Source organism: Elephas maximus, chromosome 14 (genome assembly GCF_024166365.1).
Source record: "Elephas maximus indicus isolate mEleMax1 chromosome 14, mEleMax1 primary haplotype, whole genome shotgun sequence".
Taxonomy (NCBI): domain Eukaryota; kingdom Metazoa; phylum Chordata; class Mammalia; order Proboscidea; family Elephantidae; genus Elephas; species Elephas maximus.
Window position 1 is genome coordinate 33,917,660 of NC_064832.1, and position 23,661 is coordinate 33,941,320.

The 23,661-nt window shown below is 37.2% G+C and overlaps 1 protein-coding gene across 9 annotated transcripts in view; it reads left to right on the forward strand.

The window, feature by feature from the left end:
• ZC3H13 (zinc finger CCCH-type containing 13) overlaps nucleotides 1–18,770 on the forward strand; it is a 246,050-nt gene extending 227,280 nt beyond the window's left edge. For 8 of the 9 annotated variants that reach the window (XM_049853394.1, XM_049853395.1, XM_049853397.1 and 5 more), the window contains exons 17-19: nucleotides 660–860; nucleotides 9,005–9,168; nucleotides 15,391–18,767. In XM_049853394.1, the coding sequence (XP_049709351.1) occupies nucleotides 660–860; nucleotides 9,005–9,168; nucleotides 15,391–15,561 (536 nt within the window). In that variant the 3' untranslated portion in view covers nucleotides 15,562–18,767. Of the gene's footprint in view, nucleotides 1–659; nucleotides 861–9,004; nucleotides 9,169–15,390 lie in introns of all 9 variants that reach the window. The other variant, XM_049853401.1, reaches the window with a different exon arrangement.
• Nucleotides 18,771–23,661: the final 4,891 nt, after the last annotated feature.

The window sequence follows — 23,661 nt, forward strand, 5'->3', positions numbered from 1 at the left end:
AATCTTACTGAAATAATGTTTTTTCTCGTGACAGCTCTCATGCAATTTAAATGAATTATTTGTAGGGTGGATTTTTTGTTTACTTGTCTGTTTTATTTTGGTGGGGAGGTTTTTTATTTGTAAGGGTCCTTAAATTCGGAATGTTAGTGTTTATGGAAAAGCTTTCAATTTAAGATGATGATATTTGGGTTTAAAGTACTTGTTATTTAATGCTTTCTGTATTTTGTCTTGATTTATTATAGGTAATAAGGAAACCCTGGTGGCATAGTGGTTAAGTGCTACAGCTGCTAACCAAAGGGTCAGCAGTTCAAATCTGCCAGGCGCTCCTTGGAAACTCTGTGGGGCAGTTCTGCTCTGTCCTATAGGGCCGCTAGGAGTCGGAGTCGACTCGACGGCAACTGGGTTTGGTTTTTTGGTGTAGATAATAAGGAAACCCTGGTGGCAGAGTGATTAAGTGCTACGGCTGCTAACTTAAAGGTCGGCACTTCAAATCCACCAGGCACTCCTTGGAAACTCTAGGGACAGTTCTACCGTGTCCTGTAGGGTCGCTATGAGTCAGAATTGACTCGACGGCAGTGGCTTTGGTTTTTTTTTTGGTTATAGATAATAAAAATGCCATTTCATGGTGTAAAAAAGTTCTGTCCTTTCACTTTTTACAGATCCTTTAGATGTGATAGACGTGGATTGGTCTGGTCTTATGCCAAAGCACCCGAAAGAACCACGAGAGCCTGGGGCTGCACTCTTAAAATTCACACCTGGAGCTGTTATGCTGCGAGTTGGGATTTCTAAAAAGTTAGCAGGTTCTGAACTTTTTACCAAAGTCAAAGAAACTTGTCAGAGAGTGTTAGAAAAACCCAAAGGTAATTCTCCTTCACTTTGTATAATGTGTGCCGTAACTATTAAGATAACTTTGGAAAGGACTGTACTGTGTTCTTCTGTACCATTTAGAATATAGGAATTTTTTTTTTTTTTTATTGAAGACTCATTTCTATTCATTATTTTAATCCTTCAAAATTAGTTTTTTAAACTTATTTAGAAGAAAAAATTTAAACTCACAGGAAAGTTGCAATAGTACAGTGAGCTTTTGTATCAAAACTACTTTTTAACAGATTGTAAGTTCAGACATTAAAGTGCTTAGATAATGCTGTACCCAAAACTAAGTGACACAGAGCTTGGAAAACTGGACTGGGTATTTTTCATATCTCAGCGAAGTGTGTGTCTTAGCAGCTCTTCCCCTGGGAAATGGGGTATTACACCCCAATGCAGATATGTAGGTTGAGTTTTTAACAAAGTAGTTAAGAGCTGGGTCTCTCAGGCCAGACAGTTGGATTCCAATGGGGCACACCACCTACTTAGTATCTCACAGATTCTCTCTCCAGCATCCTACCCCCCAGCCCCCACCACCCAGCTCTTTTCCTGGTGCCTGCCTCACTTTGTAATAAGGCAGCTTATTAAAACTTTTGTTAGTGGAGAAGGGCCTGAAGTAATGGGTGGTGAAAAGAAGGAAAAAGAGGTAAAAGGTGAAAGTAACAGCATTATTTCACAATTTTATGTCATTTCCCTGAGAGTTAAAAAAAAAAAAAAAGTTTGGTTAAAAGAATTAAATTTTTTACTAATATGAAATTGCAAAAAAAAAAATTTTTTTTTGTGAAACTGTGTCCTTCCTCTCATGTGTTAGCACAAGCAGCAAAACCCTAGATTTTAATATGACCCAATAAGCATAGAGTGTGTGTGTATGAAGCATGTATAAATGATAATTATGAATGTGTGTAAACCTAAAAAATGACCAAAGATTTGGATTCTTGCCCTTGTTCTTTCTGCCTTGTTTGGTTGGTTCTGTGGCCTTCAGCAAGGAATTCCAGTGGGTCTCAATTTCTTTTATAAAATATTAGAGGAAAACCTCTAAGGTCTTGTTGACTTCTAAAGCTGTTTGCCCCTGTAGCTTTTGTTAATAGCATTTTGAGTTAAAATCTAGCTTTATTTTACTAAATATGAAATGCAGTTTGGCCTTGACTCATTGATGACTTACCTAAAGAAAGATTGTTATTTATCAGTCAGTCCTCTCCAGTTTTTTGCTAGTGTCATAGTTTTGTTAAAAAACCAATATATAATGCTGAATGTTAACTTTCCTAAGGAATAGGATTTTATTTTGATTATGGCTATATCTGCTATCTAATTATCTATTCTTACTAATTATGCTATTGTCTAGAACAGTGCCTGATACACAGTAGATATTCAATAACTAATCTCTGAAGTAATTTTGATACTGGTGTTTCTGTTCCATTTGGTCTGTTCCAGTTGCCCCAGCACTGGAGAGATTATCCCTACCCCCACCTTGTATATAATTAAAAAAGAAAACAAAAGCAACAAAGGCTTAAAATAGAAAACTGAGGTATATGTTGTCATTAGATGATGCTGTCGAGTCGATTCCAACTCAGCAACCCTGTGTACAACAGAACACTACCCGGTTCTGCTTTATCCTCACAATTGTTGCTGTGTTTGAGCCCATTGTTGCAGCCACTGTGTCAATCCCATCTTGTCAAGGATCTTCCTCTCTTTTACTGACTGACTGCCTTACCAAGCATGACGTCCTTCTCCAGAGACTTGTCCCTCCTGATAACATGTCCAGAGTACGTGAGATAAAGTCTTGCCATCCTTGTTTCCAGGGGACACTCTGGCTGTACTTCTTCCAAGACAGCTTGGTCGTTTTTCTGGCAGTCCATGGTATATTCAGTATCCTTCATCATCACCATAATTCAGAGACATCAATTCTTCTTCGATCTCCCTTATTCATTGTCCAGCTTTCACATGCATAGGAGACAGTTGACGACACCATGGCTTGGGTCAGATATACCTTAGGCGTCAAAGTGACATCTTTGCTTTTCAGCACTTTAAAAAGGCCTTTTGCAGCATATTTGCTCAGTGCAATATGTTGTTTTCTTTTTTTTTAATTTTTAAGTCAGTCTGTCATCCAAAGATTTATATAGACCTTGCTATATGTTCCTAGTTGCTCTCCCCCTAATGAGACAACACACTCCTTCTTTCCACCCTATGTTTTCGTGTCCATTCAGCCAGCTTCTGACCCCCTCTGCCCTCTCATCTCCCATCCAGACAGGAGCTGCCCACATAGTGTCATGTGTCTGCTTGATCCAAGAAGCTCACTCTTCACCACAATCATTTTCTATCTTATAGCCCAGTCCAATCCCTGTCTGAAGAGTTGGTTTTGGGAATGGCTTCTGTCTTGGGCTAGCAGAAGGTCTGGGGACAATGACCTCTGGGGTCCTTCTAGTATCAGTCAGACCTTTAAGTCTGGTCTTTTTACAAGAATTTGAGGTCTGCATCCCACTGCTCTCCTGCTCCCTCAGGGGTTCTCTGTTGCGTTCCTTCTCAGGGCAGTCATTGGTTGTAGTTAGGCACCATCTATTTCTTCTGGCCTCAGACTGATGAAGTCTCTAGTTTATGTGGCCCTTTCTGTCTCTTGGGCTCATAATTACCTTGTATCTTTGGTGTTCTTCATTCTCTTTTGCTCCAGGTAGGTTGAGACCAATTGATACATCTTAGATGGCTGCTTGCTAGCGTTTAAAACCCCACACACCACTCTCCAAAGTGGGATGCAGAATGTTTTCTTAATAGATTTTATTATGCCAGTTGACCTAGATGTCCCCTGAAACCATGGTCCTCTGCCCCTGCTATGCTTACCTTTGAAGTGTTCAGTTTATTCAGAAAACTTCTTTGCTTTTGGTGTAGTCCAGTTGTGCTGGCCTCTCCTGTATTGTGTGTCTTTCCCTTTGCCTAAAATAGTTCTTCCTACTATCTAATTAGTGGATACCCCTTTCCCTCCCTCCCCCCTCTTGTAACCATCAAAGAATATTTTCTTCTCTGTTTGAACTATTTCTCGAGTTCTTGTAATAGTGGTCTCATACAATATTTGTCATTTTGCAGCTGACTAATTTCACTCAGCATAATGCCTTCCAGATTCCTCGATGTTATGAAATGTTTCACGGATTCATCATTGTTCTTTATCAATGCGTAGTATTCCCTTGTATGAATATACGATAATTTTTTCATGTATTCATACGTTGAGGGGCCCTTGGCTGCTTCCATCTTTTTGCTATTGTAAACAGTGCTGCAGTGAACATGGCTATGCATATGTCTGTTCCTATAAAGGCTCCTATTTCTCTGGGATATATTCCAGGGAGTGGGATTGCTGGATCATATGATAGTTCTATTTCTAGCTTTTTAAGGAAGTGCCAAATCAATTTCCAAAGTGGTTGTACCATTTTACATTCCCACTAAGTGTTCCAGACTCTCTGCGACCTCTCCAACATTTATTATTTTGTGTTTTTTGGATTAATGCCAGCCTTGTTGCCGTGAGATGGAATCTCATTATAGTTTTGATTTGTATTTCTCTAATGGCCAATGATCATGAGCACTTCCTCATGTATCTGTTAGCTACCTGAATGTCTTCTTTAGTGAAGTGCCTGTTCATGCCCTTTGCCCATTTTTAATTGGGTTATTTGTCTTTTTGTAGTTTAGGTTTTCACAATATCATGTAGATTTTAGAGATCAGATGCTGATTGGAAATGTCATAGCTAAAAACTTTCTCCCAGTCTGTAGGTAATCTTTTTATTCTTTTGGTGAAGTCTTTGGGTGAGCATAGGTGCTTGATCTTTAGGAGCTCCCAGGTACCTAGTTTCTCTTCTTCTGGTGTTTGTGCATTCTTAGTAATGTTTTGTATACTGTTCATGGCATGTATTAGGGCTCCTAGCTTTGTCCCTGTTTTTTCTTCCATGATCTTAATTGTCTTAGATTTTATATGTAGATCTTTGATCCATTTTGAGTTAGTTTTTGTACATGGTGTGAGGTTATGGGTCTTGTTTCATTTTTTTGCAGATGGATATCCAGTTACACTAGCACCATTTGTTAAAGAGACGTCCTTTCCCCATTTAACTGGCTTTAGCCCTTTGTCAAATATCAGCTGCCCATATGTGGTTGGATTTATGGCTGGATTCTCAATTCTGTTCCGTTGTTCTGTGTATCTGTTGTACCGGAATCAGGCTGTTTTGACTACTGTGGCAGTATAATAGGTTCTAAAATCAGGTAGAGTGAGGCCTCCCACTTTGTTCTTTTTCAGTAATGCTTTACTTATCTGGGGCCTCTTTCTGTTGTTTGATTTCTTGATTGCTGCTTCCATGGGCGTTAGTGTGGTTCAAAGCAGAATGAAATCCTTGACAACTTCAATCTTGGTCCAGTTGTGAGGATTTTTGTTTTCTTTATGTTGAAGTGTAATCCATACTGAAGGCTGTAGTCTTTGATCTTCATCAGTAAGTGCTTCAAGTCCTCTTTGCTTTCAGCAAGCAAGGTTGTGTCATCAGCATATCACAGGTTTGTTAGTGAGTCTTCCACCAATCCTAATGCCACTTTCTTCTTCATATAGTTCAGGTTCTCAGGATATTTGCTCCCACACAGATTGAATAAGCATGGCAAACGGATACAACCCTGACAAATACTTTTCCTGACCTTAAACCACGCAGTATCGCCTTGTTCTGTTCGAATGACTGCTGCTTTGTCTATGTTCAGGTTCCTCATGAACACAATTAAGTGATCTGGAATTCCTGTTCTTCACATTGTTTTCCATAATTTGTTATGATCCATATAGTCGAATGCCTTTGCATAGTCAATAAAACACAGATAAACATTTTTCTGATATTCTCTGCTTTCAGTCAGGATCCATCTGACATCATCATTGATATCCCTTGTTTGACGTCCTCTTCTGAATCTGGCTTGAATTTCTGGCAGTTCGCTGCTGATGTACTGCCGCAGCTGCTTTTGAATGATCTTCAGCAAAATTTTACTTGTGTGTGATACTAATGATATTCTTCGATAATTTCCTCATTGTGTTGGTTCACCTTTCTTGGGAATAGGCAAAAATAGGGATCTCTTCCAGTCACTTCACCAGGTGGCTATCTTCCAAATTTCTTGGCATAGACAAGCAAGCACTTCCAACACTGCATCTGTTTGTTGAAACACCTCAAATGGTATTCTCTCAGTTCCTGGAGCCTTGTTTTTCACCAGTGCCTTCTGTGCAGCTTGGACTTCTTCCTTCCATACCATTGGTTCTTGAAATGGCTGAATGTCAAACAGTTCTTTTTGGTACAGTGACTCTGTGTATCCCTTCCACCTTCTTTTCATGCTTCCTGTGTCAATATTTTGCTCATAGAATCCTTCAAAATTGCAACTCAAGGGTTTAATTTTTTTTTCATTTATTTCAGCTTGAGAAATGCCATGCATGTTCTTCCATTTTGGTTTTTTAACTCCAGGTCTTTGTACATTTCATTGTAATACTTTGTCTTCTTGAGCTGCCCTTTGAAATCTTCTGTTCAGCTGTCTTACTTCATCATTTCTTTCCTTAGCTTTTGCTACCCTACGTTCAAGAGCAAGTTTCAGAGTCTCTTCTGACATCCATCTTGGTCTTTTCTTTCCTACCTTTTAATGACTTTTGCTTTCTTCATGTATGATGTCCTGGATGTCATTCTACAAGTCATCCGGTCATCACTCTTTAGTGTTCAGTGATCAAATCTATTCTTGAGATGGTCTACAAATTCAAGTGAGATACACTCAGAGTCATATTTTTGTTCTTGTGGATTTGTTTTAACTTTCTTCAGCTTCAGCTTAACCCTGCGTATGAGCAGTTGGTGGCCTCTTCCACATTCTGCCCCTGGCCTTATTCTGACTGATAATATTGAACTTCTCCATCATCTCTTTCCACAGATGTAGTCAGTTTGTTTCCTGTGTTTTCCATGTGGTGAGGTCTACACAAATAGTCGCCATTCATATTGTTGAAAAGGTATTTGCAAAAAAGAAGTCGTTGGTCCTGCAGAATTCTATCTTGCAATCTCCTGTGTCATTTCTATCACCAAGGCCATATTTTCCAACTACAGATCTTCTTTTTTTGTTTCCAACTTTCACAGTCCAATCAGCAGTAATTATATGCATCTTGATTGCATGTTTGATCAATTTCAGACAGCCAAAGTTGCTAAAAATCTTGAATTTCCTCATCTTTGGCATTAGTGGTTGGTGTATAAATTTGAATAATAGCCGTATTAACTTGTCTTCCTGTTACACTTATGGATGTTATCCTTTCACTGACAGCATTGTACTGAAATGTTCGTTTTTAAGATGAATGCAACCCCATTCTTCTTCAAGTTATTGTTCTTGGCATAGTAGACCATATGATTGTCCGATTCAGAATGACCAATACCAATCCATTGCAGCTCATTAATGCCTAGGATATCGGTCTTTATGCATTCCATTTCATTTTTGACAACTTCCAGTTTTCCAGGATTCATACTTCATACATTCCGTGTTCCGATTATTAATGGATGTTTGCAGTTGTTTGTTCTCGAATCATGCCATCTCAGCACATGAAGGTCCTGAAAGCTTGAGTCCGCCCATTGTCATTAAAGCCAACTCTACTTTGAGGAGGCAGCTTTTCCCCAGTCGTACTTTGGGTGCCTCTGGACCTAAGGAGCTCATCTTCTCGTACTATCTCAGTGTTGCACAGCTACTCCATAAGGTTTTCACTGGCCATTTTTTAAAGAAATATACATACCTCCATGTCCTTTTCCTAGTCATTCTGTTTTGGAAGGTCAGCTGAAACCTGTCCACCATGGGTGACCCTGCAGGTATTTGAAATACCAGTGGCATAGCTTCGCATCATAGCAACATGTAAGCCACCACAGTATGACAAACTGACAGATGCGTGGTGGTTTATGGCTTTTGTTTAGGTTTTCTGATTGTGGTGTGTTTTAGTTCTTTTGAATAACACTTTTGTAGTTATCTTTGTGTGTTTGCTTTACTTGTGCTTAAAATCTAAAATACTAAACCTGTTGCCATCTAGGCAATTCCAACTCATAGTTACCCATATGTTTAAGTTTATATTGCACTACCAGGGCTCCTTTCATGCCTCATAGCTGCTGTGTGTACAAAGTAGTTTATAGTAAAAAGATTTATACTTTACATCAGCTTGATTACTTTAAGATTTTGTTTTGAGTTTTTCTTTACATATGCATATACTTTTCTTACATCATACACCAGATGACTAGGTATATGACATGAGATTAGTTTCTTGTTAATTATCTAATCTCACTAGTTATGCCTTGCAGTTCAGAAAATTGAAATGATGTAATCCAGTTCTGTTCATTTCTCAATCAGATGCATCTGCTTTGTTTTTGCCTGAGTGTTTTTTACTGCTTTCCTTTGTGGGCTTTAACAGGACCTCTTTGAACATGTTTGAGTAGATGTAGTGCCTGGTACCTTTGATACTCTGCTAACTCTTAAAATGCTAACTTTGAAGTCACTCCTCTTTCTGTTACTTATTTGGACTACTGACTGGATCTGTTCTGTTTTTACTTCCTTTTTCTCTATTCTTAACCCAATATCTTTATTTTTATCAAATATCTTAATTTTTATAAAGTTTAAGTGTTTGCTGTCTACCTGGCATGTTGTAACTTAAGTCTGAGTTTAATTCCATGCATTGTCCCAGCTGGGAGAGAATGTGCAGATTGTCTTATGAACATCTAATTATATTTCTGACTTAAGTGAATTTTTTAGAGGTCACAGTTTTGAATATTATTACATTTGATTCCTGCTATACAATAAAGTCCTAAAATCTAGAGCTTTAAGAAGGAATTGGTAGTAAGCAGTATACTGAATTTTATATCACCCATTCTTAACTCGAACTTTTCTTCTCATAGTCAGTAATCACTGTCTAATTCTCTGTTCCAAGTCTTTTTTTCTATCTTTGGCAAATGTAAAGTGCCTCTCAGAATATTTATTTCATTTGATACTAACAACTATATGTTGAAGGTCCTTCCCAGGTAATTTGGTGCCTTCCGATATTGCTAACTTTAATATAGACTTTGTAGAATGTTCAGCTAAGCAGTTGGTAATGCTTTGCTTCCTATCTTAGGAAAACTTAATTCATATTCATTTTTATTGAAAGATGCAGACAGCCTTTTTGAAAATGAATTGGGAGCTCTCAACATGGCTGCATTACTACGGAAAGAAGAAAGAGCAAGTCTTCTCAGTAATCTTGGACCATGTTGTAAAGCATTATGCTTCAGACGGGATTCTGCAATTCGTAAGCAACTTGTTAAAAATGAAAAGGTACTGTTTTTCCTTGGAAGAAATATAAAATGTTTATTCAGTGGTATGAATGGTTTATTTTTCATTTAATTGCTTTAAAGTGAGACTAAGATTTTATTATCTGTTTTTATGAGTTTGGTTTTCTAGTCTTTTATATATATAAAAGAAAGAAGTCTTAAGATTTTTATTATACTTGTCATTTTACTTCAATAGTATTAATGAATATTTGTTTTGAAAAATTATTGGTTATTCAAAACTTGATGTGTAAAATTCAAAATACCCTATTTCTCTGAAATATGTGTGAAAAGCTTGTTTAGGTAAGAAAGCATGTTGTAAATTCAGTTAAATTGAAAATCAAGAAGAAATTTGCCAGACAGAGGAGGAGGAGGTTTATAGGAGTAGTGTTTCTGAGAAAATGTGAAGTTGGAGGAGAGGAAAATAAATGAATATAGTGGTGGTAATGTTAACATTTACTTGAGAAGAATAAAGGTAATTGAAAAGTAAGAGAAATAGAAATGCATCCAGAATTGAAAGATCTGATAATGAGAAATTGAAAACTTCTCAGGCCTTTTTAAGTGGAGCAGCTGAGATTTTCATTTGGGGACGGGGAGGAGGGGGTGTGGGCAGTGTGACAGGAAAGAGTTGGTCCCAAAAAGCTAGAGGAATATTGACTGAATAAATGATACATATTGATTACTCTTTGAATATTACTTTAAAATAATTTTAAAAATTGTTTCTTATTTTACTTTGTTTCAATTTGTGTCCCAGGGCCGTCTTTATTTGACAATTTGATGATGTTTTCATTTTTATTAGCTTTTTATTTGGAAAACCTGGGACTATTTTTGCATTTATAGCATTGCTAAAGAAAAGGATACTTCGTTAAAGAAACATGTTTAGATTTAGGGAGAAAATTAAATTTCTGAAAAAGAAACGGATGAACTAATCTCCAGAGAATTAAATGGAAACTGTTAGAAGGAACAGGAGACTTTTAAAAAATCATGTCTTAACTGTATAATCACCACATTTTTCCTGCACAAAAGCCTGGCTCAAAATTAATTCTGACAGTTTTCTCCTTTGCACTCCTGTTTCAGTATATGCTGTTGTTGTTGTTGTGTGCTGTTGAATTGATCCTGACTCATAGCGACCCATATGACAGAGTAGAACTGCCCCATAGGGTTTCCTAGGCTGTAATGTTTATGGCAGCAAGCCACCAGGTCTCTTCTCCCACGGAGCCTCTGGGTGGGTACAAAATGCCGACCTTTCAGTTAGCGTCTGAGCACTTAACTGTTGCACCACCAGGGCTTCTCCCATTTCAGTATATGCTTCTCTCTATTCTGTTGCTTAGGTGCCCATATCTTCTCCAACCTTTCTCAACTGGAAGTTTCTTTCAGAGAATGAAACCCTAATGCCATAACCATCCATTGTAGGTAATGAATTAACTTCTCTTCTGTGAGTTTAGAATGGTATTAATTACTACCATCCTTGGTATTAAATTGAAAAATAGCCACTCAAATCATTTTCTGAGTTCTGTGGTTCAGGTAAGAACCCCAGTTGAGAAATATTGTATTATTTGCAATCTCATCAGAATCCTGCCCTTTTTTTTTTTTTTCATAAAACATTATTCTGTAATGTTCCATGGTTCCTGCCTTCAGTATGCTGTAGAGCCCTCTCAAAAATTATGACAGCCAAAAACAGCCCTGCAAATTCCCCATTGAGAACTATTGTTTAGAACTATGTAATCCTTCGGTACAGAGCGTAGACCACTAACACAGCACCTGGCACATTGTAAATATCTTTAATAAATGAACTGTTTAAAGAAAACATTGTGAGCTTTCTGATTACTCATGTTAAAAATAACACAAAAACTGAAAGGAAGAGACACAACTAAAGAAAATTAATTTCATATGCTAGAAAGCCTCATTAAAAATGCTAAAAGAAACCCAAAATCCTTGAAATTATATATGACTATAAAAGAAAAGAGGACCATTCATTGCAACAAGTGGCAGACACATCAGATGACAGAAAGTAGAAAACCACTGAACACCTATACTGGCATTACCTTCTCTCTTTAGGAGAATGATTTTTAAAGTATATAAATTATACTACTGTATGTTTACACAAATAATGCACACCTTCTACATTTGTTTGACAACTGCTCCCTCCCCTTACGAGGTATTTTTATAAGTCCCATTATGCCATTTTTTTTTCATGTTGCTGCAAAATACAAATTAGATAGCATGCTTACCTCACGGAGGGAACTGTTGGCAAACAAATGTAGGAAGTGGGTATTATTTGCATAAAAATACAGTACTTATTATAAAGCAAGATAAAACCCATTGCCATTGAGTGGATTCCGAATCATAGTGACCAGATAGAACAGAGTAGAACTGCCCCATAGGGTTTCCAAAGAGCAGCTGGTGGATTTAAACTGCAGACCTCTTGGTTAGCAGCCAAGTGCTTAACCACTCCACCACCAGGGCTCCATAAGGCAAGATAAGTGAAGGTTACTAAGAGACTACTTAGCTGCTTTAAATGAGTTTAAATCTCATTTTAGTATTATGACATTAAAAGAATCTACAAAACCCTTAGCAAACAGAAAGAAGGAAATAGTAGCAGAAATCAGTGAAATTGGAAGTAGAAAAATATTAGAGAAAGTCAATGAAACTGAAAATTGGCTCTTTAAAAGGTGAATAAAATTGATACACTATTAGCTAAACTGAGAAACAAAAAAAATAAAACACAACTTACCAATATTGGAATGAAAGAGAATATCAGACCACTACAGATACCACAGACCCTAAAAAAATAATAAGGGAATACTATGAACAACATTATTCATATTGATAGGACAATCAAGATGAAATAGATAATTTCTATAAAGCCCCAAACTACCAAAACTTACTCAAGAAATAATAGGTAAAACCCAAATAGACTCATATATCTATTTTTTAAAAATTGAATTTGTAGTTTAAAACCTTCTGAAAAAGAAATTTCCAGTCTCAAATAGTTTCACTGGCAATATCTACCAAACATTTAAAGAAGAAATGGCAACAGTTTTACACAATTTCTTCTAGAAAATCTGAGAGGAAGGAATACTTTCCGAACTCATTTTATGAGACTAGCATTACTCTGTTGCCAAAACCAGGCAAAAGACATCACAAGAAAAGAACACTGCAGACCAATTCTCCTGAACATGGCCTTAAAAATCCTCAACAAAATATCAGGAAATCAAATCCAGCAATGAATAAAAAGAATAATACAGCACAATGAAGTGTGGTTTATCCTAGGATTGAAAAAAAAGGCTGGTTCGATATTTGAAAACTAAATGATGTAATTTGCTGTATTAACAGACCAAAGAAGAAAAAACACGTGATGATATCAATAGATGTGATACAACATTCCTTTGTAGTAATAATTTTCAAACTAGAATTATTTATAAAGGGCATCTGCAAAACTCCCTACAGCTAACATTGTACATAACGGTGAAAGTTTGAATGCTTTCCCCCTGAGATCAGAAACAAAGCAAGGATGTCCGTGCACGCTACCCCTATTCAGCATCATACTGGAAATTCTAGCCAGTTCAATAAGGCAAGAAATAGAAATAAAAGATTGGCAAGAAAGAAATAAAACTGTCTTTATTTGCAGACAACTTGATTGTCTAAAAATTTCAAGGAGTTGACAAAAAACATACACCATAGCTCCTGGAACTAATAAGTGAGTTTAGCAATGCCACAGGGTTAACATACAAAAATTACTTGCATTTATATATACTAGCAATGAAATCTGGGAACCACAGTTTATAAAACAATTATGAAATACCCTTTACAATAGCTTTAAAAATGTGAAGACACTTCGGTATAAATCTGACAAAACGTGCAGGATCTGTATGTCAAAAACTATAAAATACTGATGAAAAAAAAAAAAGACCTGAATAAATTGAGAGACATACTGTGTTCATGGGATTGAAGACCCAATACAGTTAAGACTATAATTCTTTCCATATTGATCTACACTTATAATGTAATTCTATCTGTAATAGATCCCAACAGTAATTAATATAGATATCATAGTGACCCTATAGGACAGAGTAGAACTACCCATAGGGTTCCCAAGGAGCGCTTGGTGGATTCAAACTGCTGCCCTTTTGGTTAACAGCTGTAGCTCTTAAGCACTACGCCACCAGGGTTTCCTATATAGATATAAAAAAACCTAATTCCAAAATTTACCTGGAAAGTCAAAGGAATTAGAATAGCAAAAACAATTTTTAAAAAGAATGAAGTTGGAGGACACAACTGCTCGATTTTAAAACTTATATAAAGCTACAGTTTCAAGATAGCATGGCATTGGTAAAGGAATACATATTTAGATCAGTGGACAGAATAGTGTCCAGAAATAGACCCACACAAATTTGACTGTTTTGGGAGTGGTGGTGAAAGTTTGTTTGTTTTTTAAGTTAAAGTTTTTACTTTGAGGTAATTGAGCTTCAACACTTGGAATGAAGTGATGAACTCTCAAAACTTATCAAAAGGAAACAAGCAAAAGACTTCGAGAGACATTTCACCAAGAGACGTATGGACTGTTAATACACACGTGAAAAGATTTTTAACATGATTAGCCATTAGGGAAATGCAAATTAAAACCACAATGAGGTATTTTTACCTAACTGCAAAAAAAAAAAATTTTTTTTTTTATTACAATAGCTAAGACACAAACAATGAAAAGAATTGACAATATCAAGTGTTGATGAGGATGCAGAGCAGCTAGAACTGTCGTTTGTTACTGGTGAGGATGCAAAATAGTAGAGCCACTTTGAAAAACAGTTTGGTCATTTCTTACAAAGTTAAATGTATAGTTTATGACCTAGCAATTCCATCCCTAAATATTTACCTTAGGAAAGTGACATTCATATGACAGCCTATACACAAATGCTCATAGCAATTCTGTTCATAATCTCCAAAAACTGGAAACAGCCCCCATGTTTTTCACAAACTGGCACATCCCTACAATAGATTACTAATTATCAGTGAAAGTAACAGATCTGTACACTCACTGTGGATGAGCCTCAGAGGCATTGTGCTAAGTGAAAAGCTTGTCTTAAGGTTGTATATACATATAATTCCATTAATAAGACATTCTGGAAAAGGCAGAACTGTAGCAACAGAGAATATGTCAGTGGTTGCCACAAATTAGAGTTCAGGAGAAGGTGTGGGTGCAAAGGGGCAGCAGAGAGAGTTTTTCTTTTTGTGGGGTGGCTTGGGTGGGGGGAGGTACGTGAAACTGCTCTATCCTGATTGTGGTGGGGGTTGGATGAATCTGTACATAGGAAAGTAGAATATTTTTTATTAAGAATGCAGATGTGATCATGGATCATTTATTTTTGAGAATCCTGGAAAATAAGACAAATAGAATGTTGGAGTATTAATACATTACCCTTATTTCATTATGCACATTGCTGGAAAACATTTAACAAAATTTTATGACAAGAACTGCCAAAAAACACTAATGTAGCTTTAAGCTACAATAATAGAGCGACAATTTTTAGTACAAAGGAGGAAGTAGTTCCTTAGTATACTGCATTGATCAGCTGTCTCCTAGAATATTTGTTCACTTCTAGAGTCTGTATTTTGGAATGTTTAGCTTACAAAAGAAAAAACTATGAGGAAGGACGTCTTGGGGTTTCTCTTTAGAGAATTGAAAGGTTGTAATGTAAAAGAAAAGATTGAATTAGAGTGTAGCTCCAGAAAAGAGATTTTATTTCAACACATGAAGAAATAGTACCATTCAACAGTAGAATATGCGGTGTGTTTGTTTTGTCATTAAAAATGATGAAGTAAAAACTGAGGGGTTATCCATCAGGGCTTGTTTAGAGGATTCCTTTTTCATGAAAGCAGTTAGAATAAGTGTCCTCGAAAGCTTTCTTTTCTGAGATTATTTTGGTTTTAAACCTGGTAAAGCTAATTTAATATCCATTTCCAAAATTAAGTGTTCTAACTCCATGAATTTGTGAGTAGACAATAATAAAAATAAAGGAAACCAATCAAATTATGATTTGATCATTTCTTGTCACAGGTTTTTGTTAAAACTGTAATCTTACATTACTTGTCTTGGTAGCCTTGTTTCCTTTTCTCTAAAGGTGGCTTAATATCACTGGTATAACACGATATTTTTGTTAGAGATTAACCTGCCTGTCTTTCCCACTGTGGACTGATAAATGTACATCTTCTGTTTGTTTTCTCCAAATAGGGCACTATGAAACAAGCTTACACAAATGCTCCAGTGGTAGACAATGAATTATTACGATTGAGTCTGAGGCTATTTAAACGGAAGACTACTTGCCATGGCCCAGGACATGAAAAGACTGAAGATAATAAACTTTCACAGTCCAGTATCCAACAGGAAGTGTGTGTGTCTTAAGACGGAAACTTAGTATGACATTTTGGTACTGTCTTCCTTCCGCAGTGCATATTCTGTTTCAGAGCTCTTTGGTTTGACAAGCATCATTAGTGACAAAGGCAGAAGAGATTTATCAGCCATGCTAAAAAGTGGAGAAGAACTAGTTTTGGCTAACTTAAGATTTTACATTAATTTTTACAAGTACTTGATACTCATACAAAATAATGTGAAAGCACCTAGATTTAGTAGTTCTGCACCTCTTGTTAAAACAGAAGATTTTGAAAATGGTTGTCACTGCTCTTCCAGCCTACAAGTATTCTCTGTGAAATGGAGCCACTGATTGATGTTCTGAATCGCCCGTACAGAAGCGGCCGCACGCACGCTCTGTGCCGGACCGCACGCAGTGTGCAGGACATGGAATGCTGGCCTAGCAGGTGCTGTGGGCCATGTCCAGCAGCAGGGAGGGAACCAAAATGCTTTTTGTCCCTTTGAAAGGTTATAAAAAATTACTTATTGCGTCTTTTTTTATTTTAATGTGTATCGTTACAGTGTATATTGGGTGTATTTGGATTATAATTTTTTTGTATCAGAGACTGTCTACTTTTTTTTTTTTTTTTTAATAAATGCACCTTCCCTTTCCTTGTTCTAGATTTACTGGCTCTTCAATAACCCTATTCCTGATGTTCTGAAACATTTGTCGTCAGCAGTACATTTCATGCTTTAAATGTCTTACTGCTCTGTCACTCTGGACCGCTGTAAATAACGTGGTGGGAGTGAGGATGTGCTTCAGCTGTAGTTCGGTAATACTTGAAACAAACACATTTTCCTAGTTAAAATTATATAGCTCTCTTTCTAAGTATTGTATTTAAATTTGTACTGGACTTTCCTATTTAATCTGAGCTTTAAAATCCCATCATTTTTCAGAGCTATAGTCTTTGATATGAAGTGTATTATATCATAGCTGTTAAATATGTAAAAGCCTATTTTAATCTTCTTCACCATAAAAATGTTTGATTACATTAAACTGCTTCCAGCCTGTAATATGTAAAACAGATTTGCTTTTTAAAAATTGCAGTATCCCAGCTTTGATCTATATGTACATATTTAACTCATGAAATGGACTCTTAACAAGGGTTTGAAATTGACTCCACACTACAGATTTTGTGGGCAGGCAATAATAATAAAAATAAAGGAAACCAATCAAAATTATAATTTGATCAGTACCTCTCACAGGTTTTTGTTAAAACCGTAATCTTATGTTATTTGTCTCAGTAGCCTTGTTTACTTTTTTCTACGGGTAGGCGTAATGTCACTGGCATAAAGTTTCTGTTCATTTCAACAGACATTCACGGTACAGTTAATTTGTGGAAGATACTTAACCAGCAAAGGAAATGGTCTTATTTTAGAATGACTTTGAAAGCATGTGTAAGAAAATTGCCGAAAGAGCAAACAACAAAAAAAAAGGAATCAAATTTTCCTGATGTCCGTTTCCTGGTTTACCTTTACTAAATGTTTTGAATGAAGAAAAAATAAAAGACAAAATTCTTTAATGACCTCTTAGGAAACTGCTTCCTGATTCTAGTGGATAATATTGCTCGCTGTAGCATAAAGATTTAAAGTCCTAAAACTTGTAATCCTGGTTCCCAGAATTGTAGAATGTGACCTTCCTTTTTTGCCCATAAACTAGGAAAATTTCACAAGTTAGTTATGGAATGAAAATTTTGGAGTTCATTCTGCCTGTAGTTAACTCTGATGTCTTTTTAGTTTTGAATATCTTTTTGTTATATTTTGAAAGAAATTTTTACGACTACTCTTTGCTTGGTCACAGTATGCAGGGCTTTGTGTTCCCAGTGAGAATGTACTGTTAAGTCTCATAATTTTTTTTTTTTTATTCAACCATTCTCAGTATTACCACTTAACTATACAGTTCTTCTAAAGCAAATCTTTCTACCAAATTTTTCATAAAAACTCTTGGACGATAATTAAAGTCTCAACTAAACCAGTGTTCCTGAAAACATCTTCTTCCAGTCCATAACTTATTTGCTAGTAGTTACAGCTCTTCTTTCTCCTAGCTGGTGGATCAGGTTTGTCCATTTGCCATAATTGCACAGCTGTACTCCAGCGACTGGTAATATGGAGTTGTTGGAATAGGGAAGGGGCAAGAAAATGTCTGCAATCCAAAAACATGAGAGTTAACCATTATAATTAGATAATTGATTCAGCTGTTTTGATTTTTTCTTTTTTTGGCAGCTTTCCTTACTATTTAGTAAAGAAGTGTTGTACTAACTTAGAAGAGCTGGATTTGTAGGTTTCCTTAAGATTTGTTAAGTATACCCAAGTAGTAACTTAATATATTGAAAAAGTCAGACTTGTCACTTCCCTTTACTTTGATCAGTCAATAAAGGTGGTCTTCCCCATCCTAGCCCATCACTGCAACACACAGGTTTTATGACATCCGTATTAACTTGAACATTTGTGGCATCAGAAGCATGTTCAGCATTATTCCTGACTGTCCAGGTTTGTAAAGATTAAGGTATAGAGTATCTGAATTGTTCATGGTGCTTGTAAACCTCGGAAGAGTTGCTGGCTGAGCCTCAGCTTGTTATTTAAAAAGGTCTAATTCAACTTTATTTCACCTGCTTTGAAGGAGTATTCTGTTTTATGTATTTTTCATAGCTAAATGCTGTTATTTAAATTGTACTTGGACTTTATTACCATTAAACTATATAAACTTCCTTTTTTCATTAGTTTTGTTCATCTTTCCACTTAAAGTATTTTGAAAATGGTGAAACTAATGGGCAAGGGAAGCTGATTCTATATTTATGTAGTATAATAGTTCTGTGTTGCCTTGGTGTGCATCTTTGTGGGCCTTGTCGTTTTGAATAACTTAGTCACATTCTTTTCCAAACTAAAGCTCTTTTGGTTGTGACAAACACAGTTGAAGTAGCTCTGCAAAGATGGGAAATAAACACACACATGAATAAAATACTTGTAAATTGTAATAATTGCAATGAAAGAAAAAGCCAGAGGGCTGAGATGAAGAATAGTAGAGTGCAGGTTGGTAGTGGGGTGCTGTTTTAGATTGATGGTCAGGGAAAGTCTTCTGTATATGATGAGATCTAAAAAATGAAAAGTAACTAGCAGGGCAAAGAGTGAGGAAGAGCATTTCAGAGGAACTGGAACATGTAAAAGCTTGAACTAGGAAAAGAGCGCATTCCAAAAACTGAAGGACTGGTGTGGCTTCAGCGTTGGGGGCGGGGGGAGGATGGGAAGGCTAGAGAGGGAGTATAGAACAGCACTGTCTAACAACTGTTTTTGGTGATGGACATGTTTTATATCTGTTCTGTCCAATAAAATAGCCATAGCCGCGAAGGGCTTTTGAGCACGTGAACGTGGTTAGCGCAACTAAGGGACTGAGTTTTTAAAATTTTGTTTAACACTAATTAAAGTAACTGTGTGCCTAGTGGCTACCATTTTGAACAGTGCAGGTCTAGACCTTAGCAAAACCTTATGGGGTATTTGGGAGGTGTTTGCCAAAGTGGTACACAGGGGGAGCCTTTTTTGTTTCAATTGTTTTATATTTAATGTTATAGTTACTTTCTGTGTATGGCAAGTGGTGCTGATGGTTGATTTACTGTGCTAATATAACATTTCCTTTTTAGAATAAATGCAAATTACTAGATTAATTTAGGGCAGGCCAAGTTTTGTTTGCTTCTTGTAAGTTCCTGGGGTCACTGTCAAACCGAGGACACCTAAATATAGTTTTAGGAACTGAGATCTGGGCCATCCAAATTACCTGAGTCTGGGCAGCAGTTTATGTATGGGCACTTCCGGGTCACCATCCTTACCGTGGTTCAGCCCTTGGAGTCTAGACCCAAAGTGCAAGCTCTACAAGAGCCTCCACTTTTGGTGTACCCGTACTCCAATGTTTTCCACCTTCCCCAAGAGGACATTTCAGCCTCCGTTACAGATTGTCATGTGCCCCGGGTAAAACTGGCCCCAGATGCCAGGTTCACCTCTGCATTTCCATCTCCTCCTGAATCTTGCCATGTCAATCTGCTCTCCAATGTTCAAGCAGACATTAAAAAAAAAAAAAAAGTATTTTGTGCAACTTCTCTAGTTCTCAGTGTGAGGATTGGTCTGAATCACCTAGTCTCCTGTTCACAAAAGAGTAAGTTTAAGTCTTTTTCTTTATTTCCATTTCATTATATTTCTCCATTTTATTCCCTATGTCTCTTTCCTGGTTTCCCACAGTGTTTAAGTACTGCTTTCCTGAGCTTACGGGGTTTTTTCCTGCTGTTACCTCATCATCTTTTCCCTGACTTCTTGCATTTTGTTTCATGGAGTCATTAAATTTTGATATTTATGGTGGAATATTTTCATCTGTTGTATTGCAAAATTTTTCAGGGGGTGAATATCATTTACGTTTTGCTGATTTTTTCTTATATAGTATCTTTTCATCAATCTTGTAATAGTCCCTTTTCCTTGATTATTTAGTATTGAATGATTTGGAGTACCACTGTGTACAGGAAATACAGGATTGGGGTCAGGGACAGGAAAGGATATGGTAGCCTTCCAGGCTTCATAGTCTTTCGTATTCTGCTGATGCCGGAGGCAAGCTGCCTCATGTAAATGTAGCTCCTTCCTTTGATGCCTTGTGTAGCCCTGCTGCCTCTCTGAATCAAAACAGGTCCAGGAGGGCTTCTGTAGCCAGTCGTGTGCTCCCTAGTTCCCTCATTGGTTGTTAGAAACAATCAGCTTTTACATGTTGGGGGGAACCCCTCCCACTCAAAAAGAGTGTTCTTTGCCGGACTTTATGACATCTGCCACTGTGGGTCCCTCCTTACTCTCTGCACTTCCTCCTCACTTTCTGAAACCCCACATTACTTCTGCTAAATTTCAGCTCTTTTGGCAGTGCTTCTATTTCGACATCTGAAGATTGTCTCCTAGTTTCACTGGAAATAAAATTTATGGAATTTTTTAGTCTCTGTTGGTTGTGTACAATTTATAGATAGAGTGGAGAATATTGATTTAGGCAGCCATGTTCCTATTGGAGTCCTCTCCAAACTGAAATTTAATCCAGTGGTTACTTTAGCTCTTGGCTTGTATAGTTCCATCAGGATGCATTCTGTCTTAGATGAACACCCATAATGAATTAACACTTGGGGTTATATCAATATAGATCAAATAAGCAAAAGGTTAGTGCATCTGTTTGATGTCATCCTGATAGGCAGGAGTCATACTCTGTTTACATGCTCTTTGCCACAATTCTGACTGTGTCACGTTAAAAAAAAAAGTAAAGGAGACTGGGAAATTGAGTAACTTCACTAGCCTCTATAGGGTCTCTATGAGTCGAAATCAACTCGATGGCACTGGGTTTGGGTTTTTTTGGTTTAGCCTCTTTATTAGAAATGACCAGGGGATGAGGATTGGATATATGTGTTGAGTTTGCCAATCAATGGTGTCTTCCACAATTTCAGTAGTAAACAGAAGCCCTGGTACTTGTTCAGGCTTGTTGATAGTAATCTCTTGAAACTGACTAATTGTCCAGAGACCTGGATTCTAATCCCACTTCTGCCACAAGCTGGCGGTGCGGCCTTGCGCAAACCACTGTACCTTGGCCTCCATCTGTCAGGTAACAGGTGGTAGAGGATGATAGGATTTTGTGCAGGAGCTCAGAGACTTGTCAGAGCGGTGTCAGTTTACTTGTTAGAAGCCGAGAGCAGCATTTGGAGTACAGAATAGGAAAAAGTGTAGCGAGAGGAAGAAATAGGGCAAGATTCTGACTAAGGAAATCCTTTAATGCTTCTCGATCTTCCTCTTCCATCACAAAGTTTAATACAGGGCAGGACTTCTGGGTCAGGATTTCCTCTTGATATTAATGTAGATTATACACATACGTGTGTGCATATGTATATATGTATGTGTATATATCTGTATGTACAATATATAGATATATACACACACACTCACTCCTCACTTATGGACACGGTTAGGTTCCAGACATCAGGTGTTTATGCAAAAAGCGACCATTCAACAGGCCGCCTGGCTGCTGATGCTTCTCTTACATCATCCTCTCACCCCATTTTCCTAATTCTTCACACTGCCCCAGAATAGTCTTTCTAAATCATCCTAAAATACAGTTGAAATCAACCTTGTTTCTAGCTGTGGTCCTGCCACTGCCAAGTTACATAAATGTAACAAGATAGCATGACATTTATCCTCTCTGAGTGTCAGTTTCTCAACCTGTGAAGTGAGAGGATTGGGTTGCTGCTTGTTTTAAGTTTTCAGGACTTTTTCTGTCACTAATGTGCTTAAATTTCTGAATGCTTCATGTTTTCCTTGGAACAAAGTCCATATGCATCACCTGATCTGTGAATCTCACGCAGTCTACCTTCTTGCCAGCTCTCTCTGTGTCCCATCACAACTTATCTTTCTTCTACACACAGCAGACCTTTGTTGCTCTGTGTCCTCGTTCACCTTTGAGACTCTAAGCTTTCCTAGTTGACTGAACATCTTGAGTATTGTCTTACCCATCTTTGTGTGTCCAGTGTAGGCCACAGTACCTACCATGTGGTAGTTTTTTTCCCCCTAAATTTCATTTGTTACTGTTGTTGAGAATACACACGGCAAAACATACAGCAATTCAACAGTTTGTACGTGTACAACTTAGTGATATTGATTACATTCTTCGAGTTGTGCAACCATGCTCACCCTCCTTTTTGGAGTTGTGTGTCCCTCATTAACATAAACTCGCTGACCCCTAAGGTTCCTGTCTGATCTTTCGAGTTGCTGTTGTCAATTTGATCCCATATATATAGTTCTTAAAAAAGAGTATAATGCTCAAGGCAGGCCTTTTTTAAACTAATGTTCTGTTTTAAGATGCCTTCAGGCGATATTTTGGTTTAAGTTTCAAAGATTATCTCAGGGGAATAGTTTCAGGAGTTCATCCACCTTCCATGGCTCCAGAAAGTCTAGAGTCTGTGAGAATTTGAAATTCTGTTCTGCATTTCCCCCCTTTTGATCAGGATCCTTCTATGGAACCTTTGATCAAAATGTTAAGTAGTGGTAGCTGGACACCGTCCAGTTTTTCTGGTCTCTTGGCAAAGGATGCAGTTGTTCATGGAGGCAATGAGCTACACATTCCATGTCCTTCTTCTGTTTCTGACCCTCCTTCTTCCTCTGTGAATAGGGACTAATTGTTGTGCCTTAGATGGCCACTTGCAAGCTTTTAAGACTGCAGGCACTACACAACAACTAAACACGTCATTAGGCCAATTACCTGGCTGTCGCATGAAACCATGACCATCAATCTCCAAACCAAAGAACCAAATTTCATGAGGTGTTTGGTTGTACATAAGCAGCTTCAACAGCTACTCTTTTTTTTTTTCACTGTTGTAAATATACCTGTCACACAACTTTTGCCAATTCAACTTTTTACAGGTATACAACTTACTGACAGCAATTAAAATAATTGGCTATGCAACCATACACTTAATGTGATTTTTCCATCACCACTAACCATTTGATCCCATATAGATATATGGGGTATATATTACCCTTCCACCCCTGGTAACCACTAATAAACTTTGGTTTCTATTCTTTTGCCTTTTCTTCTCTTTTTATGTAAGTGAAGTCATATAATATTTGTCCTTTTGTGATTGGCATATTTTGCTCAGCACAATGTCTTCAAGTTCCATCTATACCATAGCATGTATCAAGACTTCATTTCTCCTGCTGGCTGAGTAGTGTTCCATTGTATATATGTATCACATTTTGTTTATCCATTCATCTGTTGATCGGCATTTAGGTTGTTCCCACCTTTTGGCTGTTGTCAATAGTGGTACAATGAACATTGGTGTGCAGGTCTCTTTTTGAGTCTCTGCTTTCAAATCTTTTGGGTATATACCTAGGAGTCACATGGTAGTTCTATTTTAAGTTTTTTAAGAAACTGCCACACTGTTTACACAACAACTGCAGCATTTTACATTCCCACCAGCAATTTCCCCACATCCTTGCCAACATTTGTCATTTTCTGTTTTTGTGTTTTTATCTTAATCATCCTTGTTGGAGTGAAATGCTATCTCATTGTGGTTTTGATTTGCATCTCAGGTTGCTATG